Source organism: Ictidomys tridecemlineatus, chromosome 13 (genome assembly GCF_052094955.1).
Source record: "Ictidomys tridecemlineatus isolate mIctTri1 chromosome 13, mIctTri1.hap1, whole genome shotgun sequence".
Taxonomy (NCBI): domain Eukaryota; kingdom Metazoa; phylum Chordata; class Mammalia; order Rodentia; family Sciuridae; genus Ictidomys; species Ictidomys tridecemlineatus.
The window spans coordinates 51,503,606-51,520,687 of NC_135489.1; the positions used below are offsets into that span (position 1 = coordinate 51,503,606).

The 17,082-nt window shown below is 39.5% G+C and overlaps 1 protein-coding gene across 20 annotated transcripts in view; it reads right to left on the reverse strand.

Annotated features, from left to right (window-relative positions):
* Dlgap1 (DLG associated protein 1) overlaps nt 1–17,082 on the reverse strand; it is an 878,199-nt gene that overhangs the window by 28,534 nt on the left and 832,583 nt on the right. For all 20 annotated transcript variants that reach the window (XM_040274808.2, XM_078030334.1, XM_078030332.1 and 17 more), the window contains one exon: nt 3,254–3,675. In XM_040274808.2, the coding sequence (XP_040130742.1) occupies nt 3,254–3,675 (422 nt within the window). The remainder of the gene's footprint in view (nt 1–3,253; nt 3,676–17,082) is intronic.

Sequence of the window (17,082 nt, forward strand, 5' to 3'; positions counted from 1 at the left end):
GAGGCCTGAGGGAACCTGTACATCCCTTCCTCCATGAGAGAACACAGCAAGAGGCGTCATTTTGAAATAGAGAGTGAGTCTCACCAGACACCAAATTCTGCCAGTTCTTGTTCCTGGACTTCCCAACCTATAGCATGGTGAACGATGAATGTTTGTTGTTTAAAAATTACCCGATCTAGGGTATTTTGTTGTAGCAGCTTAAAAGGAATAAGATAGTAGTTTTTGAGTACTTTTTAGCTAATCAGGAAGACAGGTTTGCTAAGTGAAAGACTTTGGTAAAACAAAATTTCCAAAATATTTTGAGGATTCAAATATTTATTTAATGGTTCCCTACAATGTGTCAGAGAGGCTGGAGATTTATTAAGAGGAATAAGATAGAACTTACCTTCTACCCACTATCATAACTGCAGACTGTTATAAAATAATGTTTGAAGCTCCTGACAGACAAATGCACAACATATTTCAGAAGAACTGGGGAGTCAACTTGGCCTAAACAGAAAATTCAGTCTGGAACAATACATGGTTGGGCAATTCCTTTATATTCATCATTTGGGGACTTGACTGGTAATGTTCATCTCAAGATGCAAATATTGCCTCTCTTTTCTCATAAACACAGATGAGAACCTGGTTTTCTGGCAAGATTTTCAACTCCCTCTCTATGTAGTTGTATGAAAATACATCAACTTGTTTTCATTGTTCTATGAGTCTCAAGGAAGAGTCCCTTAATTTTTTATACAATGGCTATCTTCATGTATCATTTTAAATTTGGGCTGAGAGAAAAAAGATCCAGGCTTACATTGGAAGGCCAATTCAAGAAAAACATCAGGGCCAGGCATGGTGGTTCATGCCTGTCATCCCAGCTGCTCGGGAGGCTGAGACAGAAGGATTGTGAGTTCAAAGCCAGCCTCAGCAAAAGGGAGGCACTAAGCAACTCAAAGGGAGACCCTGACTCTAAATAAAATAGAAAAAAGGGATGGGGATGTGGCTCAGTGGTTGGGTGTCCCTGAGTTCAATTCCTGGTACCCACTCCCCCTCCCCTTGCAAAAAAAAAAGAATGATAAATATCATAGGAGTGGCTTCCTTGGGTCCTCTTAGAAGCAGACTGGAGAGATAGAACCAGTCTGAATTAAAGAACTGAATGAGGGGAGGGGGGATAGTAGGGGATAGGAAAGGTAGCAGAATACAACAATTACTAATAGGGCATTATGTAAAATTGTGGATGTGTAACCGATGTGATTCTGCAATCTGCATTTGGGGTAAAATTGGGAGTTCATAACCCACTATAATCCAATGTATGAAATATGATATGTCAAGAGCTTTGTAATGTTGTGAACAACCAATAAAAAAAATAAATAAACAGATAATAAAAAAGAACTGAATGAATTAAAATTTGAAAGCTTATCCTGTTGAGAGCAGTACCAGATGCCACTGCTCCTTAGAGAATGGCATTTTTCCTGGGAAAACCCAGTAAATTTGGGGTGTGTCTACAAGAGGATGGGATAAGATAATGCCATTGTTCAGACATTCTTTCCCTAATCCATCCCCACCTTAAGCCACTGCTGCTTGGCGATGCTACCAGATAAATGAGGTAACTGTGCACACGAAGGGACACTCCAGTGACTCTGCCTTGGTACCAAAAGAGGCGCATGTCAAGGGCATTCCTTTACCATTGCCAAGTTGTCTGCATTCATAAGATGAAAGAGCCACAGGAACCTGACAGAACCAACTCTTCAAGATACATTCAAATAAGACAGATGTAAGCAGATGTGTCTGACTTTGAACCTCACTTCCATTTGCTGTGTGTCACTTCCTTTTCTCTATTCATAGGTAGAACCTGTCCATTTTTGCTCTAGATTGCTGCCTGATTCTAGAATTGCAGATAAAGCCTGTTAAGATCTGCAAACCCAGATTTGTTGCGATTTTTCTCTTTTAACAATGGGAATTGTTGTTAAAAGGCCAAGTTTGAAAATAATGATGTGCAAGAAAGTGGGGTCTTTATTATTTTTTTTATTTATTTATCATTCATTTTATTTTATCACTTATTTTAACCACTAAAATGGAATTTGTGTTGATTATTTTAGTGGCTGAAGGTTTGCCTCCTTGAAACCTAAAAAAAGTGCATGGTGACATATGCCTAAAATCCCAGCAGCTCAGGAGGCTCAGACAGGAGGATCACAAGTTCAAAGCCAGCCTCAGCAATTTAGAGAGGTTCTAAGCAACTTAGTGAGATCCTGTATTAAAATAAAAAAGGCTGGGATGTGCTCAGTGGTAAAGCATCCCTAAATTCAATCCCCAGTACAAAAATGAAAAACAAACAAAGTACATGTTAACAAGGTTTAAAAATGCAATAAGCATGGATTTCTATTGGTCTATACATTAGCCTCATTTTAACATGGTAGGAAAATAAAAGAACTCTACAGATTATAAATGCTCATATATCTATGAACCTTGAAACTAGTTAGAATTATTAGTAGTAGTAATTATTAGCATTTGATACTGAAATTTTAACCATGGGGTGCTTTATCACTGAGCCACATCCCCAGCCCTTTTTGTTTTTTATTTTGAGACAAGGTCTTGCCAAGTTCCTGAGGCTGGACTCAAATTTACAATCCTTCTTTCAGCCTCCAGAGTTGCTGGAATTACAGCAGTGTGCCACTATGTCTGGCTTAGCATTGCTTTTTTTTTTTTTTTTTTTTTTTGCTACCTGTTATTGAACTCAGAGGCACTCAACCACTGAGCCCCATCCCCAGCCTTATTTTGCATTTTATTTAGACACAGGGTCTCACTGAGTTGCTTAGCACCTTGCTTTTGCTGAGGCTGGCTTTGAACTCTCGTGGCCTTCCTGACTCAGCCTCCTGAGCCTCTGGGATTACCGGCGTGGGCCATCATGCCTGGCCTAGAATTATTTTTAACCCCCTAAGAATCAGTAGCATTTCTAGATCCTCTTGAGGGAGGAAGACCATGGTAGAGACTGAGCTATCATGTCGAGCTTGGTACTCTTCTGAGAAGACAAGAAAAGTCATTGATCTAGGGCTAGGAAGAGTGATGTCTGCCCAGTGGTTTCTCTTTCTTGCCCAGCACAGAAGCTTCTGGACTCTGGGTTGCCATCGCCTAGCTCTCCCACCTGTTCTGGTTTCCTACGTGAAATGGCCAAGATGCAGCAGGTGAAAGAAAACAGCCGAGCCCCGGGAGTGACCGACCCCGGATCCCCCGCCGCCACCCTGTGTGCAGGTGCGCGCGCAGCGTCACTTACTGTCTTCCGGGAGGTTGTTTTCCCGCTCTTCTCTCTCCATCTGTTGGCACCACCCTTCCATGCGGTCCCGTTCCGCTTGGAGAAGCTTCAGAAACCAGTGGCCGTCCCGGTGGCACACTGACCTTTGCACGGCCTCCAGGGGGTCTTCGGTGATGGAGTCAATCCAGGGGTCCGGAGGAGGCAGAATAGAGGGGTCAAAATCCGTGTCGAAGTCGTCGTCGGCCGCGCAGGCGTGGTAGTGGTTTCCTGAGCCCTGAATGCTGACGGTGGAGGTGCTGGCGTCCCGGGAGAACTGTCTGGCCATGGGGCCCGGACACGAATTGTCCTCTATCGATTCCATAGAATTTTCCAGATTATCATGGAAGTCCAGGTCCGCCTGCACCGCCGTTGTCACGCTGTTGGATCGAGTGAACCTGCGGAAACTTTGGAGAACAGAGATAAGACACTGAGTTCCAGGACACGTTTCTGGAAGCCAAACCACATTCTGCTTTTCTTGGATGTGTGAGGACCCTCCGTTCAAACCTGCTGATGGCCCTCGACCTAAAGGAATGAACGCCAATCTCCCACCGTGGTTAGATAGGAGAGCCTCTCTAAAGCAGTTCCACCAGTGGAAAGTCATCACACATCCTGGGCTCAACCTCTCTCCAAGTCGGAGAAGGCTTAAATCCTGAAATCCAGGCTGGTGGTGGGCCAGGAAACAACTCATTTATATCTTAGTCTGGGTGGTTTGCTTAGAAAAGGTGAGGTGGGGTAAGGTGGGCACAGTCCAGTCAATTCCAACATTGTCATGAATCCTGCATTTTTCTAGGGTCAACTCTTACCAAGTAAGACTTAAAAAAAAGACTTCCTGAAAGCAAGCTGAAGTTTCTTTAGGTTCCCCTTCAAATGAAAACCTCCATTCTTCATAAGAATCCACTGGCTTTTACTCACAAGGGTCATCATTATAATGTGGTTCAAAAAGCCTTTGGGGTGAAAGTCAGCTTACAGTTCTAGAGTTCTCTATGATTGCCCTTCCCTGCCCCTTTAATTCTTCAGTTTTTCTTCCCAAGTGATAAAAGACAACAGAACAACAGAGTCAATCTGGCATTTTCCATGGATATTCATGGGATCCGTGTTTCTCAACCAAAGAGCCTCATCATGTATTTCTAGCTGAACCCTCACAGGAGCAAGAAAAGTGTGGGCCTGAAGTGATTTAAAACATACACCAAACTGTAATCCCAGGGGCTCAGGCAGGAGGATTTCGAATTCAAAGCCAGCCTCAGCAATGGCGAGGAGCTAAGCAACTCAGTGAGACCCTGTCCTCTAAATGAAATACAAAATAGAGCTGGGGATGTGGCTCAGTGGTCATGACTTCAATCCCCAGCACCCAAAACAAGAAACAAAATGACAAAAACATACACTAAAGCTTCCCTGGCCGCTGGAGCAGGTAGGAAACAGTGAGAGAAGTCCACCAGAGGTTGCATTGTGTCTATTACCTCACTTTTTTTTTTGTTGTTGTTGTTATTTTGGTACTGTACTGGGAACTGAATCCAGGATGCTATACTACTGAGCTATATCCTAGCCTCCCTTTAATTTTTTAAATTTTGAGACAAGATTTCTCTAAGTTGCTTAGGGCCTTGCTAAGTTGCTGAAGCTGACCTCAAATTTGGAATCCTCCTGCCTCAGCCTTCCAAATTGCTGGGCATGCCTGGTCCACTCTATTTTTTTAAATCACTTCTGGTCTAATATTTCATTCATTTTTTGATTATGATAAAATATACATAAACATACACTTTACCATTTTAACCATTGTTAAGTGACATTCAGGACATTGACCTCTCTTGTGCAGTTATCACCATCATCCATCTCCAGAATTTTCTCATTGCCAGCTATCCTCTGTACCTATCAAACACTACCTCCCCGCTCTCTCCTCCCCCAGCCCCTGGCAGCCACCACCTACTCTCTGAATCTATCAGTCTGACTGCTCTAGGTGCCTCACATCAGGGGAGTCATACAGCATGAGTTCTTTTGTGACTAGCTTATTTCACTCAGCACACTGTCTTCACGGTTCATCAGTGTTATGTATGTTCTAATTTTTCCTTTTTTAATATTGAATAATAAATAGTATATATGTGTGTCACACTTTGTTCATACATTCATTCCTTTGAACATTTGCTTTCAAATTGACCTTTTCGCTATTGTGAATAATGCCGCTGTGAACAGGGGTGTGTAAGAATCTCTTTGAGACTCTGTTTTCAATTTTTTTGAATATATATACCGGGAAGTAGAATTACTAGATCATATGGTGATTCTGTTTTTTGTTTTGTTTTGTTTTAGGAACTGGCAACTATTTTCAATTTATTTTATATTCCCACCACCATTGCACAAGGATTCTAATTTTTCCATATCATCAAGATTTGTTATTCCCTGATTTTTCTTTTTTGGGGGAAGGGGATATACTGGGGATTGAATTCAGGGGCCCTATTGTATTTTATTTACTTATTTATTTATTTTTAATAGTCATTTTCTTTAGTTGTAGTTGGACACAATACCTTTGTTTTGTTTTTTATGTGGTGGTGAAGATCAAACCCAAGGCCTCGCACATGCTAGGCGAACACTCTACCACTGAGCCACAACCCCAGCCCCTTGTATTTTATTTAGAGACCAGGTTTCTCTGAGTTACTTAGCACCTCGATTTTGCTGAGTTGACTTTGAACTTGAGATCTTCCTGCCTCAGCCTTCTGAGCTGCTGGGATTATAGGCATGTGCCACTGTGCCTATTTCCTAATTTTTTTTTGTGGAGTGGAGGGTACTAGGGATTGAACCCAGGAGTACTTGGCCACTGAGCCACATCCTATTTTGTATTTTATTTAGAGGCAGGGTCTCCCTGAGTTGCTTAGCACCTCACCATTGCTGAGATTGGCTTTGAACTTGCAATCCTTCTGCCTCAGCCTTCTCAGCCATTGGGATTACAGGCATGCACCACTGCACCTGGCTCCCGATTTTTGATAGTGGCCATCTAATGGTGTGAAGTGGTACATTTTCTTAAGCTAATTCATGGTGGTGGCATTTTAAGAGAGTTTGTCTGCCAGCTGATTTTCAATTAATATTTCATATTCAACAGCACTAGCCTTAAAGGACAGTGCATTTGACAATATCCAACAATATTAAATATACCAGATTAAATGCCTTTCCTTAATTATCGCAGACTATCCTATTAAAGTCAATTAAAATCGATACTGTAAACTGGGCATGGTGGCACATGTGTGTAATCCCAGCAACTCAGGAGGCTGAGGCAAGAGGATCACAAGTTTGAGGCCAACCTTAACAACTTAGTGAAACACTGTCTTAAAAAATAAAAAGGGCTGGGGATGTATCTCAATGGTTAAGTGCCCCTGAGTTCCATCCCTGGAACTAACAACACGAAACAATTCAGTACTCGAGCCTATCATAAATATAGATTGGCCAGAGCAACACAGGCAAAGTAGTTATGTGCAAGATGGAAGAAAGATTGGGACTCTCGGGAAGGAGAGAGTACAAATCATCTTAGTAAATCCATTTTATTTTCCCTAGAGAATACATGTCAGGGAAGAGAAGTGGCTGCTATATTGACCACTGTTAGTTTTTAGGATGTCAAAATGATCACATATACTATGAATCCCGCTATTTATTTTATGAAGATAGAACTGCCAGAGTCAGCTCATCTCACTGTTTGCTGTTTTTAAGAAATTGCTTCTGGGCCGGGGTTGTGGCTTAGTGGCAGAGCGCTTGCCTAGCACGCGTAAGGCACTGGGTTCAATCCTTAGCACTGCCTAAAAATGAACAAATACACTAAAGGTCTGCTGACTATAACTAGAAAAAAGAAACTGCTTCCACCAAAAGTATCACACCTTATTACTTTTTGTAAATTCTTCAATGTTCAGATGGGTCAAAAACATTAAAAATAAAAATGAAAAATCGCCTCGTGTGCAAGTCTGCAAGCCGTGTGGTGAGTCCCTGGTATTAGCAAGGAAAGGAAGAACAATTTTGCTCAAGGGCTCCTTCCAAGAGCTGCTCATTTCTTGGCTGCAGGAGGCTATTTTTGCATTCTTCCTGTTCATCCCCCAAACGTAAAATGTCATCTCCTGAAGCTGAGCTTTCTCTCCAGCTGCATGCCTGTGAATTGGATGAGGCTCCTTGCAACAGTTGACATTTGGCTGTTCTACTAACACGAAATTCCAACTATGAAAACACGAGGCTTCACTCTCTTAAGATCATGTATTGCCAGAGGCATTACATTTCCAGGCTTACAGAAGTACTAGTCCCTGGTTGTTTTCCATCAGGGCACACTTGCCAGAGACAGAATCCCTTCCACATATAAAACAGAATGGCCTACTTTTCCCCTGGCCTCTGTTTTTATCTACACAACACTGTACTACCAGCATTCCTGAGAGCCGTCTCCTGGCTATGGATCTGGTAAAGTATCCACCTTCTTAAGAAAAATTACTTGGCAGTACATTAATAGAAGTTTGCAGTGTAGTCACCCAGAAAGAAATAAAAGTTAAGTAAAATTAAAATGGTTTGGGATTAAAAGCGGTGCCTTTGAACTCAGGCAGCCTGTCCAGGCTGCTAGTTTCTATCAATTAAGTCCCCTAAGCAAGTGCTTTCTTCCACCCAGAGCTTTCAAAGAATGTTCTGCTCCACAAAACTGTTTCATGTCTTTTATGTGCAAAGTCTCCTTCTGAGGGAAGGGTGTAATCGAGTTGTTTTAAAATTTTGATAGGAACCCAGAAGGGTGTCACTAAGATTAATTTCTGTATTTTTTTTTAAAAAAGAATCGACCCGTTGTTGGTCAATGGTATAAACCTAAAAGCCGAACCCAGTGGCTTTGCTCTTTCCAAACCCGCAATTTCCAGCCCTGAACTTTCTTTGGTCCTTCAATGCCCTGCAGGCACAATGTGTAATAATTACAACTTCTGAAAAATGCCGGCCAATATTCTGGCCTAAGGAACAGAAAACCATGGGAGGAAAGACTGGATCAACCAGTATGGAACACAATACCCTATCTGTTCCCAACAGCAGAGAAAAAAAGTCACTCGTTAGCATTCACCTCTGCTGTTGCTTTTTAAGCTCCCTCCTTCTATGAAATGAGTTTATGTTTCTGATTAGAGGATTTTCTGACCCTTCTCACAACTTTCCAGTATAACAGATTACAAAGGAAGAGATAGGTGGTGAATTGCAGAGGCCACTTCCTGTGCCCCCTGGCTTGATGGGGCTTTGGTTAAACAAAATAAGTGAACACAAACTAAGAGGTTGGTAACTTTAGAACTTTCTTCTGTGCTTGTGTGGCACTGGGAATTGAACCCAGGGCCTCAAGCAAGCTAGAGAAGTACTCCACCCACGGAGCTATAGCCCCTGCTTGGCATTTTTATAATCTTTATATTTTTGGACCTGGCAGGTTATCCAACTAGTGAGACTCGAGCTATAAACTTACTTAAGGGAGATAAATTCACTACAGAATCCCCTGGCCTCTGGGTATATCCTCTTTATCTCTCTCATTGACATAATGCTTGCTTTTTAGGGCTAAATCTAGTAGCAAATGGAAAATGCTAGGCCTAAGGCTGTTCTTTGTAAGAGACTTCAGACTTTTTTTTTTTTTTTTTTAAACTAATCCTCTGTGAAGCTTTCCTGTGACCTGAGAGTGGCTGGTCCTCAGAGGCCCAGCCATCCTGGTGGGTTGTGAAATGGCTCCCTGTAACTGGTGCCAAATCCAGGATGGCTTCGCATATGAAACCAAAGACAGATCAAAAGAAAGATGTGGGGCCGAGGAGATGGAGATGGAGAACTCCCGCTCTCCCCAGAAGTTGACTCTTTCTTGTCAGATCAGCTTCCAAATTAGAACAGGGCATGGTGGAAACAAAGGTCTACAGTAGCCCTCGCTCTAAAACCTGGGGGGAAGAATTCTCCTGCTCCCCATTTGTGTGCAGTTAGTATGGTCCTAGCCCAGCTCTAAAACCGGTCCCACAAGAAGCCTCCATTGCTTATTTAAAATCCTCCATATTGGATACAGCTCAGTTCATAGATTGCCTGCCCCACATGTACATGTTCAATCCCCAGCACCATATTAAAAAAAAAAAAAAAATTAAAATCCTCCATCACTCATCATTCCTTTTCCTAAAGATCTTTTTTAGCAAAAGAAAACAGAATACATTTTCTAGGTGAAGATTCTCCCCATTCCAAATAATGCTAATAAAAGAAATGGAGAGAGTGGAAAATAATGACAGTTATTATCCAAAGGCTTCTGATAGGGCCTTCATGCTGCCAGTCTTCTTTCAGTAGGATCTGGGCAGGTGCTAACTGGTATCTTTGATGGGCTGTCACTATAGGAACCTTGGTTTGGAGTCTCAACAAAACATTCCTGAATTGAAAGTGCTCCAGAAGGGACTGTTTGGCTTCAGCAACCAGCGCCTAAGGCTCTTCTTGGCTACAACCCTACCTGAGGTAATGAGCAAAAGCAGGACAGGAACAAAAAGCAGGAGAGGCCTCACTAACAACTTGTTAATACAGTCTTAGTTTTGGGGCTGGGGACATAGCTCAGTTGGTAGAGTGTTTGCTTCACATGTGCAAGGCCCTGGGTTCTAATCCCCAGCACCATATAAAGAAAAATAAAATCTTGGTTTTGGTGAAATGGAGCCCTAGGCTTATCAGTAATCAGATGGTCATTTTCTTTCTGCAAACAATCTTGAAAAACATGTACAAAGGAAGAAAGAAAGAGAAGGAAGAGAAGATGTAAGGAAGGGAGGACCAAGGCTAGAGAGGAAAGTGTGTGGTGCGGGGAGAAACAGAGAGAAAAGAAAAGGAGGAAGGGAGAGAGAAATGTCTGAGGTCCCTCCAGAGTTGTGCCAAGTTTCAGGCTTTTGAAATTTGAAACGCATGAATGCCACACCTTTAGAACTCAGGTACACAGGAAGTGAGTATTTGGCTAAGTCATGGTATTGCTAACTTGGCATCAAGAGTGGGTACTAGGCTATGTGGTTCTCCAAGGAAACCGTGAAGAGTGGGGATGGATCCAGAACTTCTAAGTTGGCAAAGAAAGGGTGTTGTTGTTTGCTGAAGGCCTTCCCCATCTGGAGTCCCTGAACTAGTGATCAGAAAAATGTGCTGTTTCAACTTTGATTTTTTGTTTTAACATGCTGTTTAGGTGAAAGTCACAAATCATCAAAAGCCCAAATATTTGCACATTTAAGTCACTTGGAATGGAAAGAGATCTTTTGTAGCAGTTGACATTGTGGTTAGAAAGAAAACAGAGCTACTGTTTTACTTTCTTGTCCTAAACATGAGCTTTAATGTGTGAAGCAAGGAAGATTTAAAAACCCACAACTGAATTACCTATGGAAATGCATATGGGAACAGAGTTAATTTGAGTGAAGGATCAAAAGTGTCCGGCTGGGGTTGTGGCTCAATGGTAAAGCGCTCACTTAGCAAGCATGAGGCACTGAGATCGATCCTCAACACCACTTAAAAATAAAATAAAGGTTATTGTGTCCACCTACAACTAAAAAACAAACAAACAAAAAAGAACATTAAAAAAAAAGTGTCGGAAGCTGGGGTTGTAGCTCAGTAGCAGAGCACTGGTCTAGTATGCGTGAGGTACTGGGTTTGATTCTCAGTACCACATATAAATAAATAAAGATCCATCAACAACTAAAAACAAATTTTTTTTTTAAAAATGCCATAATCCTACTCACTGAGGCAATTGCTTCTAGAGATAGAGGGTGGCTCTCAATCCAGATGAACAGTGCGACTTCAAGACCTGTGATTCAGCCTCCACTTTCACAAGATCTGCAGGAATGGCAGGTGTCTTTCACAAGCACATTTTGATGCCAGCCCAGCAAGTCCAAGTGTAATGCATAATGCATGAAAGACATACTAGGAGAGAAGGAGGGAGAGGGGGCTCCACCAACTGGAGAAAGACCAGAGGCAAGTCACCTGCTCCCTTCCCACTACCATACATGAAAAAATCCTAGCTTTCCAACTGGCTGCTCACACCTCCAAACACATGAAGCCAGCTCTGGACACTGACTTGCTAGGCAACGCTAGTTTTAATAAAGGAATGGCCAGGTGGGGAGATGATACATGGGGGAAAGAAACCTCCGAGTGTTTTGCCACCCATATATTCTAGGTAAAGTTTTTTCCTCTAATTTCCTGGGTGCTGAAGGCACTTAGGCCTGGTTGCAACACTGATTCCCACTTGGATAAGTCCCCATGAGATTCCAGACAGAGCCATGCAAGAAGGCACACGCCTGTAATCCCAGTGGCTCCGGATCCTGAGATAAGAGGATCTGAGAGTTCAAAGCCAGCCTCAGGAATTTAGTGAGTCCCTAAGCAACTTAGTGAGAACCTGTCTCAAAATAAACTATAAAAAAAGGGACTCTGGGTTCAATTCCCAGTACCAAAAAAAAAAAAAAAAAAGAGATCTCAGACAGGGCTGAGGGTGTGACTCAGTGGTAAGAGCTTGTGTGGACACACAAGGTCCTGGGTTACATCTTCAATACAGAAAACTTTAAAAATTTTGGACAGTTAAAAAAAAGTTTACAAAGAGGTATATGAAATATTAAATATACATCTGAAAAATAAGTCTGGATTTCTCTTTCTAGAAAATTATTGTGAGTGCTGGGGTTGTGGCTCAGTGGTACAGCCCTCACTTAGCATGTAAGAGGCCCTGGGTTCCATCCTCAGCTCCATAAATAATAAATAAAATAAAGGTATTGTGTCCAACTACCACTAAAAAATAAATGTTAAAAGAAAATTATTGTGAGACCAATACCTTCTTTCTATCTGTTAAAGACAGACATTAACTTGTCAATTTAACAGTCTCAATAAAGAACCCAGAAAGAATAGAATTTCAATTTTTCTTTATTCTTTGTTCCCTTTTTTCTTTCTTTTTAAACTGGGTATTGGACCTAGGCATGCTGTACCATTGAGACAGGGTCTTAGTAAGTCACTCAGGTCACCCTTGGACTTGCAGTCTTCCTGCCTCAGACTCCTGAGTTGCTGGGATTACAGTATAATTGGATATTTTCTATCTCCTCTTAACACTTTCAGTTGTAAAGACAGAAGATGATTGTTTTTATAAACTGTTCCAAAATATATCGGAAAACTTTATGAAAAGTAGTTGAAATAGGCCAGTGGCCCAAGGCTAAAACCTATACAACACACTTATCACACTTATCTCTTATTCCTGAAATAGACAGAAAGGACACTTGGCTAAACTTGAACAGTCTCTGTCATACATTATGCAACTCTAAAATTGAGGATATTCATAGAATTTTGAATCAGAGAACTTATACTGGAAATAGTTACTGATTTTAATTGTATACAGCTTCTAAATTTTAGAGATAGAAAGGGAAAGTTTCTTTCAATCAGGAGCTCTTTATTAGAATGCTATTTTTTCCCCCAAGGATGTGGTATTTTTTCCAGTATATTCTATGACCTTTCAAGCCAAAGAGTAGTGCTAAATAGCAGATTTGCCTCATTTTTAGGACTAAGAAAACCGATAAGGGGGCTGGGATATAGCTCAGTTGGTAGAGTGCTTGCCTTGCATACACAAGGCCCTGGGTTCAATCCCTAGTACCACAAAACAAAACAAAACAAAACAAATCAAACAATAAAAAACCTATATGGATTTCTTCTGCTTTAGGACAAGATGGGGTAAGAATGACTGAATTTACTACCTGAGACAAACTAAAAACCAGCAAAATATATGAAATAACCATGTTAAATATATTTGACATCAGATAATAACCAAGGACAGTGATCACTAAGATATGGAAATAAAGGAAGCCCCCAACAGCCTCTTTAACTAATTGGAGAGAGTTCCCAGGAGTTATCTTCGGGATTTAATGAAACATTGCTGGGAGTCCAAGGAGGCCAATGAAGTTAGGGTCTGCAGAGAATGAGAAGAAAGAACTACACACAGAGAACCTCAGAGATCTGCACAGGCCCCACTACAGAACTCCCATAAGTACTGCTCAGAGCTTGCGGGGAGAAACTGCCCAAGACTCAGGTATGTGTACTTCTCTTTGGAAGAAAAAGCCATCAACCTAGAGTGTGATATATAGCAAAGTCATCTTTTTAAAAATGGAGGTAAAATAACAACTTTTTGATACACAGAAATTGAAATTCAGTACCAGCAGACACACACTATCAGAAAGTTCAAAAGAAAGTCCTTCAAGGAGAAGGCAAGTTATCTTAGATGGAAAACTGAATTTGCATAAAAGAATAAATAACACTGGGAAATGCAACTTTGTGGACAAATTAAGAACTTTTCCCCTTCAGATTTAAATCTCTTTAAACTAGACAAATGACTTAAAACAATAACGATAATGACATTTTGTGAATCTTATTTATGTAGAAACAAAATGTTTGTTGATGATAACAAAAAGCCTGGGAGTGGAGGAATGGAAGTGGACTATCATAAGATTCTTGTATTTGAAGTGACATAATTTCATTTGAAGGTTGATTATGATAAATTAAAGATACATAAATTGTAATCTGTTGTACAGCCCCTAAAAAATGAAATGAATTTTAGCCAGTTAATCAATGATAAAGGAAAATAAGTAGAAGTAGAAAAACATAACTTACCCCAAAGAAGACAGAAAATAAGATGAGATAAAAATTTATTTATTTATTTGTTTGTTTATTTATTTATTTTTGGGTACCAGGGGGCACTCAACCACTGAGCCACATCCCCAGCCCTTTTTTTGTATTTAATTTAGAGACAGGGTCTCACTGAGTGGCTTAGTGTCTTATTTTTGCCGAGGCTGGCTTTGAACTCACAATTCTTCTGCCTGGGCTTTCTGAGCTGCTAGAATTACAGGTGTGCACCCCTGTGCCCAGTGAAATTTTAAAATGAATAAAAAAGACTTATTAAATCTAAGTACATCATTAGTTACACGAAATGTAAATGGTCTAATTACTGCAGTTAAAACAAGCCTGTAATCCCAGGGGCTTGGGAAGCTGAGACAGGAGGATCACAAGTTCAAAGCCAGCCTCAGCAACGTTGAGGTACTAAGGAACTCAGTGAGACCCTATCTCTAAATAAAATACGAAATAAGGCTGGGCATGTGCCTTAGAGGATGAGTGTCCCTGAGTTCAATCCCCAGTAAACCTCCCCCCCCCCCGCCCCCAAAAAAGAAGACTCTATATATTGCCAATGAAAACTGTATTTTTTAGAGACAAAATATTTCTAATAGAAAAAATTATACTATACTAATATATAGAAAAGAAAGCTATATTTGTTGTTTTAATGTCAGACAGGCAGATTTTAAAACCAAAAAAATATCAGGAGGAAACAAGATGCTTCATAATGAGAAGGAGCAAATCCATCAAAAGGACCAAACAACCTAATATGTACACACCTACTTCGATGGTTTCAAAACACATGAAACAAAACTTTATAGAACTATTTGGAGAAATAGATAAATTCACAATTATATCAAATATTTCAATATCACCATCTCAATAATCGATAAATCAGAGACTACAGAAGAATGTAATAATTAACCTGATCTAATTGCCATTTACAGAACACAGTCCTCAAAAGCAGCAGAATGCATATCTTTTTCAAGTACTCACAGAATATTTAGTAAGATATACCACAATTTGGGGCCATAAAACAAATTCCAATGAATTTTAAAGGGTTTAAGACACAGTATGTTGTTTAACAACAATGGAGCTCAATAGAAATGTAAGGGATACTTGCAAAACCCCAAAATATTTAGAACTAGATAATATACTTCCAAGTAGCCTGTGGATTAAAAGAAAATAAAAGGCAAAATAAAAAATATTTTGAACTGAATTAAAAAGGAAACTCAATATATCAAAATGTGTGGACTATAGTTATAGTAATATTTACAGTAAATTTATAGAATTAGACACCAATACTTAAAAAAAAATACTCAAGTCAATGCTTGTCATCCATCTTCATAAATTAAAACAGAAGAGCAAATGCAACTCATGGTATAACAGAATAAAGGAAATGATAAAGAAAGTGGAAATCGATGACACAGAGAACAAAAAAGCTGTAGAGAAAAATCAGTGAAATCAGAAGGTGGATGCTTTAAAAGCTTTATAAAGTTGATTATTTTCTAGCCAGAGTGGGGGGAAAAAATGAAGATACATATTACTAACATAAGAATCAAAAAAAGTGACATCACTACAGATTCTATAGGTACTAAAATAATAAGAGGGCAATTCTATGAGCAACTTTATAAATAAATACAAGTGGATAATTTAGGTGAAATAAATTCCTTAAAATAAACAAATTATCAAACTCAAGCAAGAAGGAATTGATGGCTTGAATAGTCCTATACCTCTCAAAGAAATTGAATTTGAATTCCTTGATAATCCCAGCTACTAGAGAGGCTGAAGCAGGAAGATGGCAAGTACTAGGTCAGCTAGGGAAATTTAGCAAAACCTTATTTCAAAAACAGAAAAAAATAGAACTGGGGATACAGCTCAGTGGTCAAGCACTTTGCTAGCATGTGCAGGGCCCTGGTTTTAATCCCTGATACTACCAAAAAAATAAAAAACAAAACTTTTTCCAGAAGGTTAGTTCCAGATGCAGACAACTTCACTAGGGACTTCAATCAATAAAACATTTATGAAAAAAATAATAAAAAGTTTCCACAAAATGTTCCAGAAACTAAAAGAAAAAAAAAGAAATGTTTCCTAACTCGAGGATAGAATTATTCTGATATCAAAGGCATACAGGCAATGTAAGACAACTGCAGAGTGATATCCTCACGAATATAGACACAAAAATTCTTAACCAAATTTTAGCTCATCCAATCCAATGATATCTAAAAAGGATTATATATAATGGCGTATTGAATTTATCTGAGGAATACAAGGTTGGGTTAACATTTTAAAAATCAGTGTGAGACACTGAATGGCCACATGAAAAGGAATGAAATTGGCTCTTTACCTTAAACCATATAGAAAAATTTGAAACGGATCAAGGGCCTAAATTTAAGAGCTAAAACTGTAGTATTCTTAGAAAAATATACAGGGCCTAAATCTTCATGACCCTGAATCCGGTAATGATTTCATAAATATGACACTGAAATTATGAGGAACAAAAAGAAAATATAGATAAACTGGATTTATTCAAAATTCAAAACTTCTATGTATTTAAAGACTCCATCCAGAGAGTTAAAAGCTCATGGGATGGGAGAAAATATTTACAAATAGTAAATCTAAGAAAGATTTAGTATCCAGAATAAACAAAGAACTCCTAAAACACTTAGAAACAAAACAAAACAAAACAAAAACAACAACAACTCAAAAAAAAAAAAAATAGGCAAGGGGGTATTGGGGATGTAGCTCAGTGGTAGAGTGCTTGACTAGCTATTTTATTGATTGAAGTCCCCAGTTAAGTTATCTGGATCTGGAATTTACCTTCTGGGAAAAGTTTTGTTTTTTATTTTTTTGGTAGTATCAGGGATTAAAACCAGAGCCCTGCACTTACTAGCAAAGTGTTTGACCACTGAGCTGTATCTCCAGTTCTATTTTTTTTCTGTTTTTGAAATAGGGTTTTGCCACAGGCTGGGAGACAGGAGGAAAGGGGAATGACTGCATAATGGGTAAGGGATTTCTGTTTGTATTGACCCAAATATTTGGGAATTAGGTAGTGGTCATGGTTGTATAATATTACAAATGTACTTAATGCCACTTAATTCTATGCTCTAAAACGATCAAAATGGTAAATTGTATGTTACATGTATTTCACAATAACTTTTTAAAAAATTTATTAATAATAAAAATTATAATCATAAAAATCATATTAACAGTCTTAAAATGAAAACCCA